Consider the following 22,500-nt stretch of genomic DNA (forward strand, 5'->3'; position numbering starts at 1 on the left):
TTTTTTTTTTTTTTTTATTCTTTATTTTAAATTTTATTATTTTTCTTATGACCAAAATTATTTGCAAAAGCCCAAAAAAATTGTTAGCCTAATAGTGCGTGGCCTAGGATTGTAATCCAAACCAAACTGACCAAGATCAATTAAGATTGATCACTTATTCAATCAAGTTTAGTATAGCTTTTATAGAATCGCACAAAACGGTTTAGTCTAAAAAATGCAAAATTCAAACTAGACTGGACTATTTACACCCTTTAAAAAAAAAAAAAAAAAAGGTTGGTAAAAAGTGTTTATTACTTACAATTGACAACTTCATCATATTGTGAAAATGAGTTTGTCTATAAAATTATACTCAATTTCACAATATAATAAAATAGTTTATCGTGAGTGGTAAATAAAAAGTGACGAGTCTATTAAAAATTTGCGAGAAATGGCCGGCTCACAAAGTCATATTGACCACTTTTGCATGCAAAATCCTTAAATTTATGCGGGAGTATAAGATGAACCCAACTTTTGTACTACCACTTTTACCAACAATTACGATGCGGTCAATTTATGAGTAAAGAAGAAAAAATTGTGGATCTAATTGAAAGTAGTTGCTTACCAAAAAAAAGTTGTGGCGAACGGTGCGGTCCTAGAAGAGCGCTAATATTTATTTGTTGTCTCGTTGCCACGTGGTGGAAAATTAAGCACTAACATATAGCGCGTGACATCACGCGCAGCACATAGCCCTTGAATGAAACCAAAAATATTAAAAATTTTACATAGACAAGGACCAGTTAAACAGAACTCTCCCTTTAAAACCCCCACTGCCTCCGCAGAAGTTACCATTGAAAAACCCAAACAATAAAACAAAAAAAGAAAAAAAGAAAAAAGGAAACCAATAAAAACATTTTTTTAGGGTTTGGGAAATTAAGAAGAACTTTCTAGGCAAAACCCCAGAAAGCCATGACTGACCATTTGGTCGTCGAGGCTCATAACCTTAATCCTAACAACAATTTCTCCTCTGAATTCGATTCTCTTCCAATTCCTCCTATGGATCCTGTGTTCTTCGAAACCGATACCCACAACATCAATAATTCCGAAACCTTTGATTCGGATCTCGGGTTTGGATTCGGATTCGACGACAATTCGAATTTCGAGCTTACTTTCGACGACATCGACGATTTCTACCTTCCTTCGGAGAATGAAGAGTTTATCATCTCTGAGCACTGCCTCGATTCGGTTCAGCTGGGTCTTGAAGAACCGGTCCAATCTCAACCGGTTCAGATCTCGGATTCCATTTCGGGTTCTTCTGGGGTTTCGACCGATCATGTGGCTTCTGACGTTTCGAAATTCCTGAACTTCTCGGGTTCGGGATCGGCCGAGTCCGATTCTGGCGATGCCCCCGCTACGGTTTTGAATTTCCCGTCTCCCGAATCGGGCGGGTCGGAGAGCAGCGGCGGCGGTGGGTCGGTTTCGTCGCAGGGATCGGGGAACGGGCCGCGGTCTCCGAATGTGATCGTTGTTGATCAGGTGATCAAGGTGGAGGAGGAAACGGCGTCGAAGAATTGCGTCTCGAAGAGGAAGAAAGAGCACGTGGAAGAAGGAATCGCCGCGGATTCGAGGACCCCCAAGTACCGGAGATCGTCGGAGAACGTGGCGGATTCGGTGAGTTTCGAGGCGGCGCCGGCGAACGAAGATGAGGAGAAGAGGAAGGCGAGGCTTATGAGGAATCGAGAGAGCGCCCAATTGTCGAGGCAGAGGAAGAAGCATTATGTGGAGGAGTTGGAAGATAAGGTAAGGAGTATGCACTCTACAATTGCTGAATTGAATAGTAAGATTTCGTATATTATGGCCGAAAACGCCACATTGCGCCAGCAATTGAGTGGCAATGTGCAGCCACCGCCGCCCCATTCGGGTATGTACCCACATCCCGCCGCAATGGCGCCCATGGGGTACCCGTGGATGCCGCCTTGCGCCCCATATGTTATTAAACAACAAGGGTCTCAAGTTCCTTTGGTTCCGATACCGAGGCTGAAACCACAGCAGCCTGTACCGGCACCTAAGGTGAAGAAGTCAGAGAATAAGAAGAGTGAGGGGAAAACTAAGAAGGTTGCCAGTGTTAGTTTCCTGGGTTTGTTGTTTTTCGTCATGCTTTTTGGTGGGTTGGTTCCTTTTGTCAATGTTAGGTATGGAGGAATAGGGGACAAAGTTCCTGGAGGGGTTGGTTATGTTAGTGATAGGTTCTATGATCGACAACTTGGGAGGGTTTTGAGTGTTAATGAATATTCAAATGGGTCTGGAGGAAGTGTAGGAGGTGGATTTTCTAGTGGGGAATTTGATAATACTAACAGAGTAAATTATGTGAGAGGACGTGTACGAATCGAAGAGTATGAACGGAAAGGACAAGGGTCGCAACCTTTACCAGGTTCAGATGAATCTATTCGTTTGGGCAACGGTAGTGAGCCTCTTGTTGCGTCTTTATATGTGCCGAGGAATGATAAGCTTGTGAAGATTGATGGGAACTTGATAATTCACTCTGTTCTTGCCAGTGAGAAAGCTATGGCATCTCAGGCTGAACCTGAAAAGAAAGACAATAAAGAAACTGGTCTGGCAATTCATAGGGATTTGGCTCAGGCATTGGCAATTCCAGAAGTTGGAGGGAATAGAGGGAGACATTCTCATGTATACAGAAATCCTACTGGAGGGCAGAAGGCTCTTGCCTCTGGTTCAGCTGATACTCTGAAGGACAATTTGAAGTCGACTCCAGCTGATGGTAGGCTGCAACAGTGGTTCCGTGAAGGTCTTGCAGGTAATAATTTTTCTGCTCTCACTTTGCCAATAATTCTTGTTTGCGTATATATTAGGGTGCTTACTGATATGTTCTATGCTTTGAATAGTTTCTATGTCATAATTTAATGGCAAGCTACCGATTCTCCACTGGCTGAAATAGACCACATTGTGTTTAGTCTTGGTTTTGATGACAGGCCTCTAAGTTAGACCTTGTTGGGAGTGTATGAATTAAGACTTTTGGAATTGTGGAAATTACCCCTAAAGTGTATTGGAGTGGACCATTTGATTTCTTATTTTTGACAATGCACAAATATTATGCCTCCCCACTCCTCCTCGAATTGTGTTTATACTCTTTTTTAGCTAGTTTTGTGGTGGCACTCCTTGTTGCTTGCGGAGGATATATCAAATCTTATTTCTCAAGTTAAGTGAATAGCATTCACTGACTGACCCACTGGAAATAGTTCAACTCAATTCTTCCACTTTTGCAAAATACTAATAAAACATATTTTATTTATATATTTATTTGCGAAAGTCCAACAAAACATATTTTGTGTCTTGACATGAAGTGCTTATCTTGTTATCTTTATTTTTGAGAAGTGACATTAGGCCCATACCTCACATGCTTTCTAATTTCAGGAATTCATAGAATATGGTGTCCTGCTATTCCACCATATCACCGACCTTTTTTGGCCTACTTTATTGATGTTTGTTTGTCTGACCTTATGATTAAGTGTGAAGTACATTAATCTCAACCATTGATTGAGAGTAATGTACCCATATATATATATATATATAGTGTTTTACTATATACCCATTTAGTTGGAGTTATTAGGGAATATGTAAATGCAGATCCAGAGCCTAAAATAGGGCAATGTTTAATTTAGTGAGTGCACCAATACTAGCCTCTAATGCACCTAAACTTCGTGCTCTCGACATTCTGACTTTCAAATCTTATATTTCATATACTGTCTTACTAGTAGGTCTGTTCTGTTGCAAGAGAATGATTAACTGTTGTCACCTTCTCACTCAAGAGAGCATTTTCCTGTACATTTTGGCTATCATTTCTGGGGTTTCTGTGCTGGGCTGCAAGTTGGGTTGATGGTGACAGTTTATCTCATGTTTTCAGTGTCCATGCGTGTTCTCCTCACTAAAACTGGATTTGAAATTTGGCGATCTGTTATGCTTAGAACTCATCAAAAATACTTTGTTAAATACTTATGGTTCTTTTCCTTTTACAGGTCCAATGTTGAGTTCTGGCATGTGCACTGAGGTGTTCCAGTTTGATGCCTCTCCAGCTTCTGCTCCAGGAGCTATAATTCCGGCATCCTCAGTTTCCAGTGTTTCTGCAAAACACCTTAAGAATGCTACTCGCCTTAGCAAGGGGAGGAATAGAAGGATCCTCAATCGTCTTCCGATTCCTGTGGCTGGATCCAATTATAACATTACTGAAGAGCACGTGAGAAATAGTTCTCAGAAGGAAAGCTTTCAAGGCAATAAATCTTCTTCTATGATTGTTTCTGTGCTTATTGATCCCAGAGAAGCTGGAGATAGTGAGGTTGATGGCATGATCGCACCAAAGTCGCTTTCGCGGATTTTTGTAGTCGTGCTTATTGACAGTGTGAAGTATGTCACTTACTCTTGTGTGCTTCCACGGTCTGGTCTCATCTAGTGACAACTTGAAAGAGGAGAGTAGATTTTGGTCATATGGAATAACAGCAGCATCCAACTCTAGCTCCCAGTTTTGTATATAACAGATAATAAGCAGCTTTAATAGCTTTCTTAGCCTTTAGATGTACTCTAAATTACCTAAACTTCTGTTAACTTCGGCTTGTTAGGATATACTATAATGTTCTTTGGTTGAGATGTAGAACATTAGCCCTGAGGTTTCTTCAAATGGATGTGCGGCTGTCGTTCTCTCTCTAGTGTCTAGTGCTCTACTCTGTAGCATGTCATAATGTTGTACTGATTGCAGACATTTGACTAAATATATGGAATTGGAATAACTTATTTGGTGTATTCTTATATTAAAAGTTCAATCTAGATGAATGGTGTTTATCATTGTCGATCAAACTTGACAATATGCTTTCTTTTGTGTTGGTAAGAATAGGGTCATGATTCTAAAGCTGGATGGTTTCTTGAGAGGAAATTAAGTGCCCGTTTGGGAAGCGCGTTTTGTGCATTTCTAGTGGTGCGTTTTTGGATGATGGGTCATGTGCACTGTTCACGGGACTCGCAAGTATTTTTTTTAACAAAATTTTCATTAAAACTGGGTCTCATGATACTATTTACATATTTAAAAATTATTCTACTACAGTGTTTTCAGTTTTTAGCAATAAATGGTATCCAAACAGATCTTAAAATTGCTCTTTTGATAAAAGAGTCTTAAAAAAGGGTCAAAATTGGTTTTGAAATAGGTTTCAAAATGTTTTTGAATAGTTTTTAAATGTGAAAAGAGAAGCTAAGAGCCTTACAACTTGTTTGGGCGGAGGGGGGGGGGGGGGGAAGGAATGAAATGGAAAAGAATAGAAAGAATAATTTTAGAATATTCATTTTATTTTCTTGTTTGAGAGTTTTTAATAGAGGGAATGAAAAATCTATTTTCTTGTTTGAGAGTTTAAAGTGGGAGGAATAGAAATATGGAACGAATGTTTCCTCTCACTTATTTCATTCCCTTCCATCCATTTATTTCTATTCCCTCAAAACCTTAAATTTTCATTCTTCCCAAAATTGAGAGGGAATAAAGAGAAATAAAATTAGATTTAATATATATATATATATATATATTTACGAAAACTCTTAAAATGCCTTTATATATTTAGCCATTTGTTTTAAAATATGGGTCTAATAATAATATCGTCATAAAATGATTTTATTCATTTCTTTCTATATTACTCCCAAACAAAACTTACCATCTATTTTTCTCTATTTCCTTATTTTAAAACAATAAAAAAAGGTTACTTAATTTACTCATTTCTATTCTCTTATTCTAAAATAATCAAACAAGGTTATTTATTTCATTACATTCCATTCAATTCATTTCCATTACTTAATTTCATCAATTCCTTTATAAAATGAAGATGTCCATATTTAACTATTCCCTCTTCCAACTATCGAATTACTTAAAAAAAAGGGTTAAAAGAGAAAATATTTATTTATGTGGCAAATGTATCATTGCTTCAAGCATTAATTAAAAATACAAAACCCGATCTTGAAAACACAAACAGTTTTTGATATTTGCATAAATTTGAGTAACCATTTTTAAGTTTGGTTTTTGGAAAATTAAAAAAAAAAACCGTTTTTAAAATTTCAAACTAAATAATCATTTAAGTTGCATAAAAAAAAATTGTGTGAATTTAATCCATTCCCTAATTCTACGTGAACATGAAGAGATGATAATAATTTGACCTCTTTTTTTATTTATTTATATTGAGGTAGGGAAATAGAATCCTCCCATTTAGGTAGTTACATGTTTCTTTTAAAAGAAGTATTATATTTATAATTTTTTCACAACAAATTGTGTGAATTTAATCCATTCCCTAAATCTACGTGAACATGAAAAGATGATAATAATTTGACCTCTTTATTTATTTATATTGAGATAGGGAAATAGAATCCTCCCATTTCGGTGGTTACATGTTTCTTTTAAAAGAAGTACTATACTTATAATATTTTCACAACAAATTAAGATGGTAAGTTGTTATTAGTTCTAATTTGAATCTACAATTTAAATTACTTTGTTGCTCATTCGTAACAATCAATAACAACTTACTCCCTTATAATTTATTGTGAAAATGTTGTGAAAATATTATAATCATAGTAATTTTCTTTTTTTAAAGATGGATTACCGGCATAAAAAGACATGGATATATATATATATATATATTTTTTTTTTTTTTTCTAAAAAAAAGTGTCTCAATTATCGTGCAGAAAAAAAATAGTTCTCTTGCTCTCTAGCAGTCGTCTCTCGCTCAACTGCTCAAGCGACCCACTGCAACACCTGCAACCCATCTCTCTCTGGTTGCCTTTTCTCAATTTTCATATATATATATATATATATATATATTCTTTTTTTCAGTGGATTTTGATTAGTAGCGGATTTTGGTATTCTAGATTTGGTTGTATTGTGAATTTTGTGGGATTATAATGTTGGTTGGTGAATTTTGTGTTAATAAAATTTGGGATTTCAAAGCATTTTCATCACCCATTAAACACATGAAAATATTTTCCAAATGTCTTATCAAACACTGTAAGAAATTTTTTTTTTCCAGAAAATAATTTCAGTTAAATATTTTAGACAATATTTTACATCTACACATCTCCCTTTCTCTGAGAGAAATTTGAGAACTAATCCAAGGGAAATTGCAGAGTTGTGGGGAGCTGCATATAGAGTTGGGGCGGGGGAAGTGTATATGTGGTTCCACCTTGGCCTTCATCATGGCCATTTGACCCTACAGGTTTTTGTAGGGTTAAATAGCCTTATGGTCTCATTTATGTAGCGATTAATAAAACTATCTAATGTATTATTTAAACAATTCACATGACTTAAGGAAAAAATCGTGTGGATTGTTTTATCAATCACCATGTAGTAAATTAGAGAAGTTTTCCTCCAAAGTTGGAGGTAAGCTTTTTCCTTAGATGTTTGTTTCATAGTCCTTTTCCTTGTGTATTAAAGAGTTCACCAATAATTATCCGAATTATCCATTTCCCACATATCTTGCTTGGGTGTGCACTGTGTAGAATCTTGCTGACAAAGCAATGCAGAGAGTCCACATAGAATTGGTTGACCCTAGTTGGGGAATAAAATTGATAAAATGGATGCCAATAAAAAGAGGTAGAAGTTTGACATCACGTTGTAACAAGCCAAGTCACTCGGGGTTATTGGTTCCTAGATTTCTTCAGTAGTACACACCATGTTGTAGTTTGATTGAAGTATTCAAATTAGCAACTACAATAAGATACTTTCAATCATCTGAAAAATGGTTTCTATGTAAACTCAATCATCCATAGCAACACTAATCCAAATGTTTGCTAAAATTTGATCTCTGGTATCAACCTTCCAACATCAAAGAACCGCAAAAATTCAAAAATTGATAACATGCTTTCGGCTTTAGTGATTTGTACATTTGAAAGTCAAAAAGTAACAAATTGAAGAGAGAGTTACACCTGAAAGGAATCAAGCATGGCTTTTAGAGTTTTCTCAGATGCTTTCCACTGTTTATCGTTTGCGCTAGCTACAAATAAGACGACGGTGTTCCCCTTTGCTGTTGCCTTCGCAAGATTATGTGAACCCGTCAAAGCAAAAGGAGTCTCAAGCACATATTTGTAATACTGGACATCAAAATATGGAAAGTTGTTAAAAGAAGTATTTTAATAGAAATTTAAGTGATGTAACAAGTAACATTAATAAAAGTTACAGAGAGTGCGTATTGAACAATAGCCATCACACACACATATTGCTTTTTTCTAATTCACAATTAATTTTCACAAAGTAACTTCAAACAAACATCTAGATTAAAGAGATGAAATATACTTGCTTATATCCAAGCGTTTGTTGGATAAATCACTATTGATTTATGAAGCAATAAGTGTTAGCAGCCATGGTAACATATGACAATGAGACAAACACCTTCAAATTTCTTTAAAAATTTTCAAGTGACTCACTATTCTCAATAATTAGCCTCTCTCGACATATCATTTTCCACAAATTTCACAAAATAACTCTAGTTTTTTTTTTTCTTCTCTCATTGTCAACATGTGTTGGAGACTACATGTCTAACATCCTTGCCCAAATATATGTTATGACAAAGTAAAGCAAGTTTCATGCATAAGCAAACCTCACAGCAATATGAATCGGTAGAAATACTGGCAATGTTACTATATTCATCCGATAAAATATTTGCACATGCTCCAGTGTCCCTTTAAACTGGAACAAATCCTGATTCAATTCCTCTGGTTTTTCTACCGTTTGGAACACACACAACCAAATAGTGCTTATCTGTGTCCTATTTCTAGTTTCTTTTCCTACTTGCAAGCAAAAAGAAAAGAATGAGAACTGACCATAAATGACAACAGAAAAATTACAATAGCTAATCATATGGTAAGTAATGTAGTAAAGAGTTGTACCGTTTGATCACCAAGCTTTTCAACTGATGTCTCAAGGAGTTCATCTGGATCATATGTATTTCCAGTAACAAAAGGGCCAAGAGAAGCAATGAGCTTCTCAGGGCTCCCAATTTCTTCAATTGATGAATTGGGTTTATTGGTCAAGCGTATCAAAGGTGAAGCCACTACCTGGACTTTTCCTTGTTTCTCATCTTCAAATTTCACCTCCACCCAAGGCTCTGCACATTTTGGCTGGCAGTAATTACCAGATAATATATTTGCTATTCGCAATTGCTTCCAAGTTGGTGGGAGGATGAACTGGTAGGGCTGCACATTTCCTGCAAAGAACTAAAACTCAAGTATCATTAGCATATACAAAAAAGAGAAGAAAAAAAAAACAGAATAATTATGAAACAATGCTAGAGAAATATTGGATTATTAATTTATTTAGAGGCTATATTTATTGTTGGTAATAGAGAATATTAGAATCTAGATTCTAAAATCTATTTCATTCTGTAACTCTGAATTGTCTAGTTAAAAATGAATCACAGCAACAGCATTTGATATGCACATTATGGTATACGTTGTTCATTACATAATTGATTATGTATTTGGTCAAATTATTTTTAGTATTTGGGCAACCGTGTCGGACGCCGCATCCCGCGTCGGACGTGGGTGCGGCACCCTCCCAGCCGCGTCCGTGCTTTCTAGGGTAAGACTGCCTACCAATTGCCTCTCCCGAACCCCGCAAAAGTGGGAGTCTAGTGCTCTGGGTATGATCTTTTTATTAGTATTAACCAAAAGCCAATAAAAAGAGGTTTATCATTCCTCTCATTTAGTGGTAGCATGTTTGGCAAATATTAAAGGTTAACATGTATGCCAGTGGGACAACAATTATCATGTTCCCTTAATCCTCAATACTTTATTCTGATGTTATTGTGATGCACGGTGAAGGGACAATACTACTTATAGTTCAATAATTTAGCAACTTCTCTAATGATGGACACTGGCTGTTGTGAAAGAAACTAAATAAGAGTCTCAGTGCTAATAGCAAAACTGTGATGTTTGGGAGTCTTTAGATGCTTATAGAAAATTCCAGGGCAAAAATATTGCATTTTCATTGATTATAGGGACAACTTCTTTATGCAGAATGCTTGAATCGATTTCCTGATCTCAGGCTTTGTCTGACTTGTTAGTAAACAATTTCAGGAATCAAAGGTAGTAATGGACTCCCAACACATAATTATGTCAAAAGCTCAAATCCACTTCATTCATTCTGTGATCAAGAATTCCAGATCAGTTGATACGTTGAGGAAATGCAATGAGTTGCCTTTTCAGTCCACATTCACAATGCCAGTTTTCCCTAAGTTTCATGGATTTGCTTGACTTCCTATTCCTATCACTGTATAATCCTTCTAAACCTAAACATCCCTAACTCAAATTCCATTTTGATTGAGTCTATTGACATCCAAGATATGAATGCTAAGTCGATTTCTTTTTCCCGGGTATAAAACATGGAACACCCATTTACAATTTGAATACAAACACAACATTATCCATTAAGAATCCATGTGTGTGCCTCTATAAGCTGAATCAATAAAATTCTAAACCCTTTTGATTCTTCCTCCTTCATGTTTCTAACCCAATTGAACTTTCAAAAAAAAAACCGCAAAAACTACAAAGGTATCAAAACCTTGACCAATCACCATACTACTCGTAACGCAAGCAATTAGTAGATACCAGAAAATCCATGTAATTGCTATAGGTATTGATGAATTACCATTTGTCCCGAAAACTGAAATTGATAAGAAAATGGTTTACTTTTATAATTTAACCAATTTAAACCTTCCTTTATAGGATAGAATAATCCACAGACACTAATCGAAACCTTCAAACCCAATTTTTTGCATATAAATAAGCAAATTAAGATCAATGCTAAAGCATACATGAAGCCAAAAAAATTCAAAACATATTGATGGAATATTAGATATTGTAGCTCTAGGTGGATAATGTAATGGTGAGGGGAGGTGGGGTTTTAACCGAGATTAAAGATGTCATTACTACTGAGCCATCACAAAATATATGAATACAAATCGTCTGTTGTATCTCAATGATATATACAGCATTATTCTCAGTTTTCTAGAACACATATAAAGTCAAAAAAGAAAAGAATGAAAGGGTGTAGGTACCTGCGCGAAGAGCCGGGGTGTCTTTGGGAGAGGCTTTGAAGAGAACAAAAGAAGGGTCAGAAGGCAAAGTGGGGAGGTAAGAACCCACCTCCACTTCTTTAGCTGCAAAAGAAGGAGGCGCTTTGAGAAGAGGGAGCACTGCACCAGCTGCTGCTGCTGCTAGGCCTTTAAGCAGTACTTCTCTTCTGAGACTGAGAGCGAGAGAGTTCTGACTTATCTGCTGAGAAAAACTGGCTGCATTATGGGCTTTGAAGTGAAGCTGTGGAGGTTTTGGAGTACTGGTTGAGGTTGAGGTTGAAGTTGAGGATATGGGACTGGGAAAGCGTGGAACTGTAGAAGTAGTTGCCATTATTAGTTGTGTTGTTTTTGAAGGGTGGGATGAGATAAAGAGATGGATTTGGCATTGGTTCCCTCCCGCTCTCTTGATATAGTCTTATCCATGTTGGATGATGGTAACTAGAGAGAGATAGAGAGAGAGAGAGAGAGCTGATGATGACTTTGTGATTTTGTATGGTATTGTATAGCCCAAAGCCCAAGGGATATTTCATTTGTTAATGGGGGTTGGGCCTAAAGCTGGCAGTGTTGTAGTTTTTTACATGGGGTCTAGCCTGAAGGCCCTAAAAATATAAAATAGTGGTTTAGAGTGATGAGTGTAGTAATTTATATATGGGCCTAGCTTGAGGGTCTAAGAATTTTTCCATATTTTCTGTTTTGATAATTCAATATTTACAAGAAGGGAGATTTTAAATCTTGAATGTCATGGATATTCCAAAAGGTGCCAACTAGTTGAATTACCAGGTTTTTGGCTAAATTTTCTATCTTTTTAAAAAAAAAAAAATAATAATAATAAAATATGCCCAAGAAATATTTAGTTGCAATTTTAGACACTAAAAAAAAAAAACCAAATTATCAAGCCCATTTTTTTGGGCTAAAATGGGCAAACAAAAATTGATGATTTCTTTTGTAATTAAAATTGTATAGAGTATAGACTATAGAGCACAACCTACCCTTTCGAAGCATCGACAAATCCAATTTCAACCAACCATTTGGTAGATAGCGGGTCATAGACCCATTCATTCAATTTGAGCAAGTTGTTTGTGTTTCTAAAAACTAGAAAACTGTTTTTAAATTAGGAATTGAATGCAAATTGGATTTTATTCCTTGCCTTCCTATTGACCCTCAAAAAAGGTAATTGAAAGAATTTTCTTTTAAAATTATTTCATTTCATTTCCATTTCATTCCATCACCTCTCATTTCTCTCTCCCAAACAAAATGTTACTTTTTAGCTTTAGAAATTAGCAAAAAACTAAACAAGTTGATGCCAATGTACAAAACATTTTTTAAGAGAATAAAAAAAAATTGTTTTAAAATAATATTGTGATTTAATAATGAAACATAATTCTTTCATTTTTTTTTCAAAAAATAAAAATTTAATAAAACTTGTGTAGAAAGAAGAAAAAACTCAAAGCCTACTTAATGGAATTTCAATGACAACCACCAAAATCTCACCACATCCATGTGAATCTAAACACCCAAAAAAGCACTAAGTGCATTCACATTTAGATTTGAAAAAAAAAAAAAAAAATCTCTATTTTATTTTACACTACCAAGTGGTCACTTTTTTATTTTACAAAACCCTACATCACATTCTCTATTTTGTAATATATTCCATTAAAATAATATGTTTTCTACACATACCAACAACAACAACAACAACTAGACTGAAGAAAAAAAAAAAAAAAGGCCGAGACATCGCAACTCCATCACCTCAACCTACCCCCCATTCACTACTACCATTGCCACCAAAACCAAACCCAACCTTGACCCAACAACACCCACACCTACACTAACAACCAAAGACCACAAAACCTCAGCAACCCCAACCCTAAGTGGTTGTGGTCCACCGGATAAAAAAAACCATCGTGACAACCCGCATCAGCAACCTACCATAACCAAGCCGACAACAATGACCCACCACAACAAACTAAAGCTGACAATCACAAATAACACGCAACAACATTGGAAAGAAAAAAATCCAAATTTGATAAACCCACACACAATAACACCGCAACTAAGTTGTGATTAGGGGGCCATACCTATTGGGTAATGGATACCTGGACCGACCTGACCCGATAATTGCGGGTATTACCCTACTCGATTAGTGTCTGGGTATCAAGTACGGGTTTTTACGCATATCAAAATTTAGTGGATCAAGTATGGGTATTACCTGACCTACCTTTAATATATATATGTGTGTGTGTGTGTAATTTTTATTTTATTTTTTTAAAAAAGGTTGTATTATTGAGTGGATAAAAAAAACTTTGATACAAATAAATAAATAAATTAATTAACCTCTTTTTAAATAGAGAAAAAAATAAATACAACAACCAGTCTGCCTGTATCAGTTTCTTCACACAAAAAAACTAGTACATTCTATCAAGAAATAAAAAATGAAAATTTATCTCTCAAAAAAAAAAAAAAATTTCTAATTTCCTTTGCAATTTCCATGAAATAATATTAATATAGTACTATTATTATACATTGTAGTAGTAAACAATTTTTCTCTATATATATGCTAAAAATTAATGATTTTTTTTGTTTTTTGCCTCTTCTTCTAATGATAGATAGGATATAGCTATTCAAATGACATTCCAATATTATAAATGAAAACGTATATTTGATAAGGAAGAGTATGTGATTCTCAAAAAATGAAGACAAGGAAAGGTATGTTGTTGACATTTGTTTGATAGTTGTCACTAAACATTTAAATTTTGCATTAACTAACTTTAATTTTGGTAAAAGGAAATTTTAACTAAATTTTGATTTCAATTTAAGAATAAGAAAGAGGACAGTGAACCATAGTGTGCCATGAATATTTTAACAAAAATTACGAAATACAAGGAAAATAAGAAAAACAAAAGGAAAAACTTTTAAATGTACCTCTAAAGTCTCTAACCAATCAATACATAGAAGTTGTAGAACCATTGACAATTATAATTCCATACAGGAAGCAAAAGTGAAACAGTGCCAACAGTAAGATTTATTCATATCCCTAAATTTTTAATGTGTCTTTTTTTTTTTTTTTTTTTAAGTAAAGTTTTTATTGTGTCTTTGATAATGAAGAGTAATTCTTAGGTACTCCTGGAGTACAGTGAATGGTGCTCAATCCTCTCAAATTTATAGTGGGGTCTACTCATTAAATCATATCCTTTTATTTCTAAATTAATGATAAGAATATTCTATGATTTATTTCTCTTATGTATCAAAATCATATCCTTTTATATAATATTTCTAAATTAATTCAAAACAATATATGTGAAGCCATTTTCATAATACTATACTTTCTCAAAATAAAAATAAAAATTCATAATACTATAAAAGGAATGAGATCAAATTAATTACTCTCCTAGTTGCTCCATCCTTAATCCATATTGTTTGAAAACATATTCATACCTACTGATTCTAAATATCACATCTATTGCGATTGGGTTGCAATGCTCTTTGAATCTACTAGGAGATTAAGGCTTCACTAGGTACTGATGTAGAAGAGGTCGTGATAGCTAAAAACAATTTTAAAATGTGAAACCTTATTTTTTAGTGCACAAGCTAAAATAATTTTCCCTAAATTTGAAAACATAAATTTGAATTTGACTTTCACTTGTATGGAAAGTATTGATGTCATTAGTATAATTACTTTCCATTAAATACTAGATTAATGTAATTGTCTCACAAATTTTTCTTAAGAATTTATAAGGAAATATATTAAATAAGAACGTATTGCATCAATCTTCCAATAGTAATTGCTTTTGTTTGTCTGTGCATGTCAACTTTCCTATAAGATGCATATTGAAGTAATTTGCAAGAGTGCGCTAATCATGTCTATTTTATTCTTAACTTATTTGATCATTTGTACATATTTAGAAGGTTTAAATTAGTTTGTTTGACATTTTAATTAAAATTAGCCGCAGACTCATGCAATGTGTGAGAATATATAAATATTATTAAGAAAATTATTAGGTACTTCCGGAGTACCATAAATGTATACTCCTTCCTCTCACATGAATGGTGGGTCCCACTATGAATTTAATTAGTGGGACCCACCATTCATGTGAGAGGAGGGAGTACACATTTATGGTATTCCGGGAGTACACAATAATTTCCCATATTATTAAATGGGATGTAATGTATAAAAAGTAACAACTACTTCAAGTATTATTTATTTTGTAAAAAAGAGTTCTACAAGTAATTTTTATCTTTTTATCTCTGCAAAGTACAAATATATCATGCTATTTTATTTTGTATGTTTGATTAATATTTTTTTTTAAGGTGAACTATATTTTTCTAACTTCTATTGTAGTGTGTTATATTTGATATACAACTAAACTTTATAAGCTTCAAATTTATTATTCAAATTTCTCATCTCTTAAGTGTTACTACATGGAAAAAAAAGTTTATTACAATGAAAAAAATCGTTGCTTTTTCGTTGCAATAACATTAGAGTCATTGCAATAGTTGATACGGGGTGTTGCAATAAAATTTGAGATAATAAGTTTGTGCAACAAAAACTTTTGTTGCAATAAATTCTAAATATTTGAATGACAACTTTGATGCAATGATATATATATACACACACACACATTGTTGCAATAAGTAATTTATTGTTTCGAATATCTTGTAGGTATAGACTATTACTTCACGAATTTATTGCAATAGATTGTAAATAATTGACCAAAATAAGTTGGATTAAATTATTGCAATAATATATTCATTGTAATAAATAATTACTTCATTTTGTCATTGCTATAGATTATGAAATAATTGATATCAGGTTATTACAATGATGGATTGAGATCTCGTGCAATTCCTAGGGTATTGCACGGTGTGCAATAGCACAAATCCCAGCCATTCATTTAATCCAATGACTCATTATTTTAACACCTCACCAGGACACGTTGGCAATCCGTGTGCTCACTTAGGATTTCATTTCAGCTTCCCATTTTTGAATTTCACTAAAACTCTCTCTCCTCTCTCTCACTTCAACCGAGCTCTCTCCATCACTCTCCCTAAAGCTCCACTCTCTCAACCCCAACTGCGCCTCCACCACTCTCTCAACATCCACGCTTGCTCTCTGCCTCTCCCTCAACCCTGTCGTCATCGCTTCTTGCATAGCCAACTTAGACCCATAAGCAAAAACAATGAAAAAATGGCGACTCACCATCTGAAATCCCGACCCCCAAACACTCGCACCTTTTTTAGACCTAGATCAGAGAGAGAGTAAGGGTTGGGGTTGGAGAGAATCGGGTGTTTAAGTGAGAATTTGATGCTTTTCAGACCAAAATCAGAGAAAGTAAGGGTTAGGGTTTGGAGAGAATCGGGCAAGAGAGAAGTTAATGCTTTTTCAGGTTTGATCTATGGAGGGATATGAGATTGAGAGAGAAAGAAAGAGAGTTTGGTTGAAGGAAAGAAGAAGCCACCATCGGAGGTGGTGGTTGTGATGAAAATTATCCTTGCCGATTTGGGCTTGTTTCAAAGAGAGACCACCACTTGGTATGGTTTTCTTTTATCTCTATTTTTTTTTAATAAACTCTGTTTGGTTGCTAGGAAAGGAAGGAAAGTAAATAATGGTGTCACAATTTTGTTGATTGATTTATTGGGCTTGAATTTAATTCTATTTTCTCTTTTTTTGGTTTTTAGCTTAGGAATTGAAATCAAGTCTTATATTGCTTGCATTTTTGTCAATTGCTTAAAAATGCTTGATACAAAAATAGTGATTGTGGAATTAAAAATGCTTTCTCTGGCATTAAAAATCTACCAATGTGATACAAAAACAGTATATTAGAACTGTATATCTTCCAAAAATAGTGATTGTGGCTGCTCAACTTAAGGACTTTGGAGGAATTTAGTGTAGATTTTACATAGCTTTATTATGCTTGATGAAAACTGCCATGGATATTGAAAATATTCAAAGGTCAAACTCTTTTTCTCATTGGGGCTGAATTTAATTCTATTTTCTCTTTTTTGGGTTTTTAGCTTAGGAATTGAAATCAAGTCTTATATTGCTTGCATTTTTGTCAATTGTTTAAAATGCTTGAATCCTTGTAATTTGTATTCAATGGGCTTATTATTAGGTTCCTAATGATGAAAGTTTGAACCTTTATGAGCAATTTAACCAAAGCTTGAATGTCCAAAGTTTGAACCTTTATGAGCTTTCACAGAAAATTTTTGACAGCACATATTTTCATTTGGAGTTAATTACATAGAATTGAATTTAAAGACTTCTTGTAGATGTGTTGTTAAAAAGGCATGCTTTTATTGTGTTGAATGATTCATATCAATTGTCACTCCTTAGATATAGAAGAAACTAAATGGGTATCAAATTCTTAATTATAAAAAAATTTACTTTTTCAGATTTTCAATTTTCTTGGCATCCCCAAAAACTGCTACAGATGCAGATTATTAGCTATGAAGTTTGTTAGTTATAATTTCTATAATGAAATTGGTTCTTTAATCTTAGTCTTTTTGGATTTAAATTGGTTCTATAATGGCTAAATATGCTGTGATTGAATTTCTGTTTGATGGTGAGCTTGTGTGTCCTTGGTGTAATGGTTATAGCTTTTGTTTGGATTTGAAACCAATGAATGATGGTTGGATGGGCTTTTGCATGTATTATTGTAAAAAAGTTGCAATGGGTGAGTGTATTAATCTTCTTGATATTTTTTTCCCTTTGCTTTGATTTTTGTTATTGCCTTGCTTCTTGTGGTTGTTGTTATTGTTGTTGTTGTTACCTCTTGAGCAATTTTAGGAGTTTTTTTTTTTCTTTGACTTAAACTAGAAATTCTATTGCTTGATCATGAGCTATTCTAAAAATCCTTATAACATTTTTCCTTTTTTTGCCCTAATTTTTCTTAAGTGCGTGTTAGTTTCCTAAATTTGGATTGACCATGCACTATGCAGCAATGTATTATTCTGGTAGGATAATATGTTTGGCAAGTTGTAGTTCATTTTATACATTAAATCTATGGCTCTTGACAGATGAACTTGTGAGGAATTTTTTTGCTGTCTTGAATTGTTACTAGTTATACTTTATAAGTTCAACTCAAATTTTAGGTAATGAATTACATATTTTTATATGTTTGTTAGTGCATGGCCAAAATATTCTGAGTTCTTGGTTCAAAATCATCTTCCAAAATTTGGTGATTTTATTATTGACTGTAATGATTGTAACCAAAAAAAAAAAAAAAAAAGAAATAAAAATTCTATGGTTATTGTACTAATTGAAATTTGTTTTTCAACACTGTAGGATGACATAGAAGCCAAGCAACCTAAGCTCCTACCATGAAGCCTACTTAACCTACTGTGAAGCTGGCTTTGTTCATGATTTTTACTTTTATTTTTCATATTTTATTGTATCATCTTTTTGTAGTTTTCAGTGCTTTGAGTGAGTTTTAAATGGGGAAAACACTTAGCTGGCTAAGTTTTTTGCTCTATCAATCAGGTCCTTTTTAGCTATCTAGATGCTTCTCAATGGAAATTTCATTTCACGCATTTCCTTCTGTGGATAGAATAGTTCGGTCTAACAAACTACTACTTGATTGTAGTCAGATAATTTTCTCTTTGCTTTGGAGATGGTTCTGTTTCTTAGTGCTTGAAGTAATTAGTAGCAAGCTTCATTTTGCCACAGCGATGAAAATGTGGTTTATTGCATGTCATCCCATATTGCTACTCTTTTTATTGTCAGAATTAAAAATCTACCAATGTGATACAAAAACAGTATATTAGAATTGTACATCTTCCAAAAATAGTGATAGTGGATTAAATCAAATATGTTTACAACAATAATCTAAACTTGCTTAGTAGTACTTTAATGCCAGAGAAAGCATTCTTGCTAAAATATATATATATATATATCATATATGGCTATAGATAATAAAAATTGAAAATAATAATATAATATTGTTTTGGTCATCTATTATCTATGTCCTTGCATTTCTTTTCTATGCTAAATTGATGTACATTCAAAGAGTAGTGTATAGATTCTCTACCATATTCAGAGTTAGGAACTATCAAGTCCTGGATCAAACTTCTCCTATTATAGTTCTAGAGCTATGTTAGTTTATTTAACTAGCTTTGCCCTCAATAGCACCAAATATAATATGAAATTGGAAATCTCTCATTCATTCTACCATGTACTAACAAATTTAGGGAACAAAAGTTAGGGTATGAAGAGATGCTGCATTCCACTGAGTAAGAGCATGTAAAAGAAATTGGTTATCCATCTCCTAAACAAGTTCTCTTCAAGGAGCTTCTAGAATCAAGCACGTATATGTGATGAAGCATAAAAATATTAATTACTTGCATTTAAAGAATGAACAAGATTTGGTACATAACATTGCATTTAAAAATATTAATCACTTGCATATACAATTAATGTTTAACTAGAAGTTACTCAAACATGCACTTGTACAATCTAACATATTTAACATGTTTGACTAACTTCTTTAGTTACAAAAAATTATCCAAAAAATTTGCTACATGTGCAATCAGTTGTCTAAATCATCAGATTTGCTGTCCAAGAAACTGTTCAACGCAAAGTTGTCCAAAAATGCTGTCCACTATGCAATATGCTACCATGTCCACTGTGCAATATACTATCAAACAAACTGTCCATAAAATGTTATCCATCAAAATGCAAAATCAATTTTAGCCTGAAAATATGTCAAAAAAATCAAGTTACATTTTAAACTTAAACAAACATGAGAAAATTTCACTATAATTGAACTTACCATTTATTAGTTTTTTACGTACCAAAAAAGTGCTGTGTTTGTAGGCAAGCATTTGTATTTTCAACACATGGAGTTAGTCCATAATTGAACCTAACTTCATTTCCCTGTGTATATATATAAACAAATAAGTTTATTCATTTGGTGAGTAGAGAGGATATAAACACATGTATTTATTTTTACTTGACCAATATTCACTTTGTGAGTAAGAATTAAAACTAAATATTTTAAATTTGAGGGACCAAAACCAAACTTGCCTCAACCAAAAATATAAGTCACTCATCAAATTGTTATAGGTGGAACTCACACAAAAGGCCAGTCAAGAATGACCTTTTAACTCACCACAGGCCAAGCCAAAACCCAAATCACCCATTGCCAGGTATGCATAGCCAAGAGAGGATCAATAGCTAGCCACACCCAAATCATCCATCACTATCAACCATCAAAAAGCCAACCCAAATCACTAGTCAACAAGACAACACACAGCCAAGCCATAACAATATCCCAACCCATCAACTACCTGATTAGCAGCCAAGACCTATTTAAATCTTATGCATAAAGCCGCTTCAACAGAAACTTCGTAATACAAATCAATCAAAAAAACAAACTTCAAATCCACTAATTCAAAAGTTTCTAGATAATACTTAAAACATGAATATACATCACACAAATCTAACAAGTTCATGAAAAAAAAAAAAAAAGGTAGGGAAGATTGGCAGAGCTCAATTGAGGGAAGATAGTCACTTAAAGCAACGTTTACATTTTACCTGACAAACAGTTGCATCATTTGGTACTTGAGATAATGATGGAGTTAATGGTGCCTATGTAATCACAATGATTATAAGAGAAATAATTTACAAAATCATCTAATTACTTATAATTGCAAAATAAGTAAACATGTAAGTTTCTTCAAAATTTCATGTATGAAAACATTTACATTTTACCTGACTAACATTCGTAGGATTTGATACTTGAGACAATAATGGAGTTAATGGTGCCTATGTAATCACAATGATTATAAGAGAGATTTTAAGAAATCATCTAATTACTTATAAGTGCAAAACATGTAAACAAGTATGTTTACCCTAAAGAATGACGTGAAACTAGTTTGGTAACTATGGATTGGTCCCAATTCAGATGTCATCATTGGCGTGGAAAAAGTGATAGGATAAGTCCACTATATCACAAAAAAGAAAACCCTATTAATAAATTCACAAATGAAAAGGCAAGTGTAGTACAAGCTCCAACTTCACAAATTATTAAGTTATTCCACTATGAATAAAAAAAATCTCTTACTTGATGTGTATAATGTTCTCCATGTGAGCCATAATTATTGTATTGCATGTTAGGAACAAAACCAGGTTCCTATATGAGAAAAAATATATATATATATATAGATATATATATTATTATTATTATTATTATTATTATTATCCATAACAATATAAAAGTTTACAAACAATGGAAACTTAGTAAGGGATAAAAATAAATAAATAAAATTTACTTTGGAAAAATATTGGCTAACCTCATCATTTAATTCAACTCTACCCGTTTTTTTTTTTTTTTGTTTGTTTGTTTGCTTCTCAACCCAACTTTTCTTTTGTTTTCCACCCTTTCGACCTTCTTTTTTCTTAAGACCTTTTGCTCTTTCAACCAAATCTTCCAAATGTTGGTTAGGATCAAGATTTTCAGCATCACTACATAATGGCATTTGATGGGGCAATTGATGACCAGCCACATTTTTTGTTGCAATGTCTTCAACTTTTTTTTTTTTTTTTTTTTTTTTCATATTCCTCTATCATCTTCTCTATTAAAGCAAATGCCTCTTCATTGTTTGCCGCTTGAGAAGCTAATCGTACCAACTTGGGACATAATCTTCTATATCGCTGTGTAACACTCATGTTGACATCCTTTTCCACATTTGTTCTCCTATTGTCCAATGTTAGTTTTTAGACCCCTTAAACAATTGATTAAACCTAGGTAATTAGCCAAGTTGTTACTTAGTCCAATTAAACAAGTCTAGGTTATCACAATAATAAAGATCAAATCATGCAAAGCAGCGTAAAATAAATAACACACGATATGATCACCCAGGAAACCAAACCGGTAAAAACCTGGAGAGGATTTAACCTAGCTATCCTCAAGGTAAAAAGCAAATCCACTAGAAAGAATCGAAGTTCATACAAAAGGACTTACAAGCACCCCCGCTCGACTTCCTAATGCTACCAACCAGTAGAACTTACTGACACGACCACGTGCAAGCTCCAAATCTACGGACTCCTTCTTTCTTTGGATTCCCACTAGCTACAAGCACCCCCGCTTGTGTATTCTTTAAACTTTAATGGCAGCAACTGTTTTGATCATCAAGGTGTAGAGAATATCTCCTCCTTGAAAACCCTAAGTTTTTGTAAAGGAAAACTCCTCTAGATCTCACAAGAGATTTACACAAACCGCAATATGAGCAACACTAAAACGTGGCTAGGGTTTGCCTTTTATACTTAGGACAAATAAGAAACCCTAAAAACGTTTTAAAACAACTAGGGCTGAGTTGGAAAATTCTGTAGAAAAGCAATCTGCCTGAGCTTCGATCGGTCGAGCCTAAGCTTCGATCGATCGAGCCAGGCCGAAAGCCACAGTGCTTTTTGCTTTACACTCGA

The 22,500-nt window shown here is 33.9% G+C and overlaps 2 protein-coding genes across 2 annotated transcripts; one reads left to right on the forward strand and one right to left on the reverse strand.

Moving 5' to 3' along the window:
- The first annotated feature begins 841 nt into the window (after window positions 1-841).
- Window positions 842-4,790, forward strand: LOC115952786 (bZIP transcription factor 17-like). Its single transcript, XM_031070057.1, has 2 exons — window positions 842-2,791; window positions 4,011-4,790. Exons 1-2 carry the CDS (start codon window positions 946-948, stop codon window positions 4,439-4,441), a joined length of 2,277 nt encoding a protein of 758 aa, XP_030925917.1. The 5' UTR covers window positions 842-945; the 3' UTR covers window positions 4,442-4,790.
- Window positions 4,791-7,772: 2,982 nt separating this feature from the next.
- LOC115952788 (psbP domain-containing protein 6, chloroplastic-like) lies at window positions 7,773-11,508 on the reverse strand. The gene is made up of 3 exons (XM_031070059.1): window positions 11,064-11,508; window positions 8,896-9,212; window positions 7,773-8,100 (listed from the first exon to the last, which is right to left on the reverse strand). The coding sequence occupies exons 1-3, from the start codon at window positions 11,410-11,412 to the stop codon at window positions 7,930-7,932; spliced, it is 837 nt and encodes a 278-aa protein (XP_030925919.1). The 5' UTR covers window positions 11,413-11,508; the 3' UTR covers window positions 7,773-7,929.
- Between the last annotated feature and the right edge of the window lie 10,992 nt (window positions 11,509-22,500).

Source organism: Quercus lobata, chromosome 7 (genome assembly GCF_001633185.2).
Source record: "Quercus lobata isolate SW786 chromosome 7, ValleyOak3.0 Primary Assembly, whole genome shotgun sequence".
NCBI classification, from domain to species: Eukaryota; Viridiplantae; Streptophyta; class Magnoliopsida; order Fagales; family Fagaceae; genus Quercus; species Quercus lobata.

What these genes read in the sequence shown, in the direction of transcription:
- LOC115952788 (XM_031070059.1), bottom strand. Translation starts at nt 11,412, where the DNA reads ATGGCAACTACTTCTACAGTTCCACGCTTTCCCAGTCCCATATCCTCA. An exon ending in CACCCCGGCTCTTCGCGCAG is followed by an intron (nt 9,213 to 11,063) that starts GTACCTACACCC and finishes AGTTCTTTGCAG; the next exon opens with GAAATGTGCAGCCCTACCAG. An exon ending in AAAAGCTTGGTGATCAAACG is followed by an intron (nt 8,101 to 8,895) that starts GTACAACTCTTT and finishes TTTGATGTCCAG; the next exon opens with TATTACAAATATGTGCTTGA.
- LOC115952786 (XM_031070057.1), top strand. Translation starts at nt 946, where the DNA reads ATGACTGACCATTTGGTCGTCGAGGCTCATAACCTTAATCCTAACAAC. An exon ending in GTTCCGTGAAGGTCTTGCAG is followed by an intron (nt 2,792 to 4,010) that starts GTAATAATTTTT and finishes TTCCTTTTACAG; the next exon opens with GTCCAATGTTGAGTTCTGGC.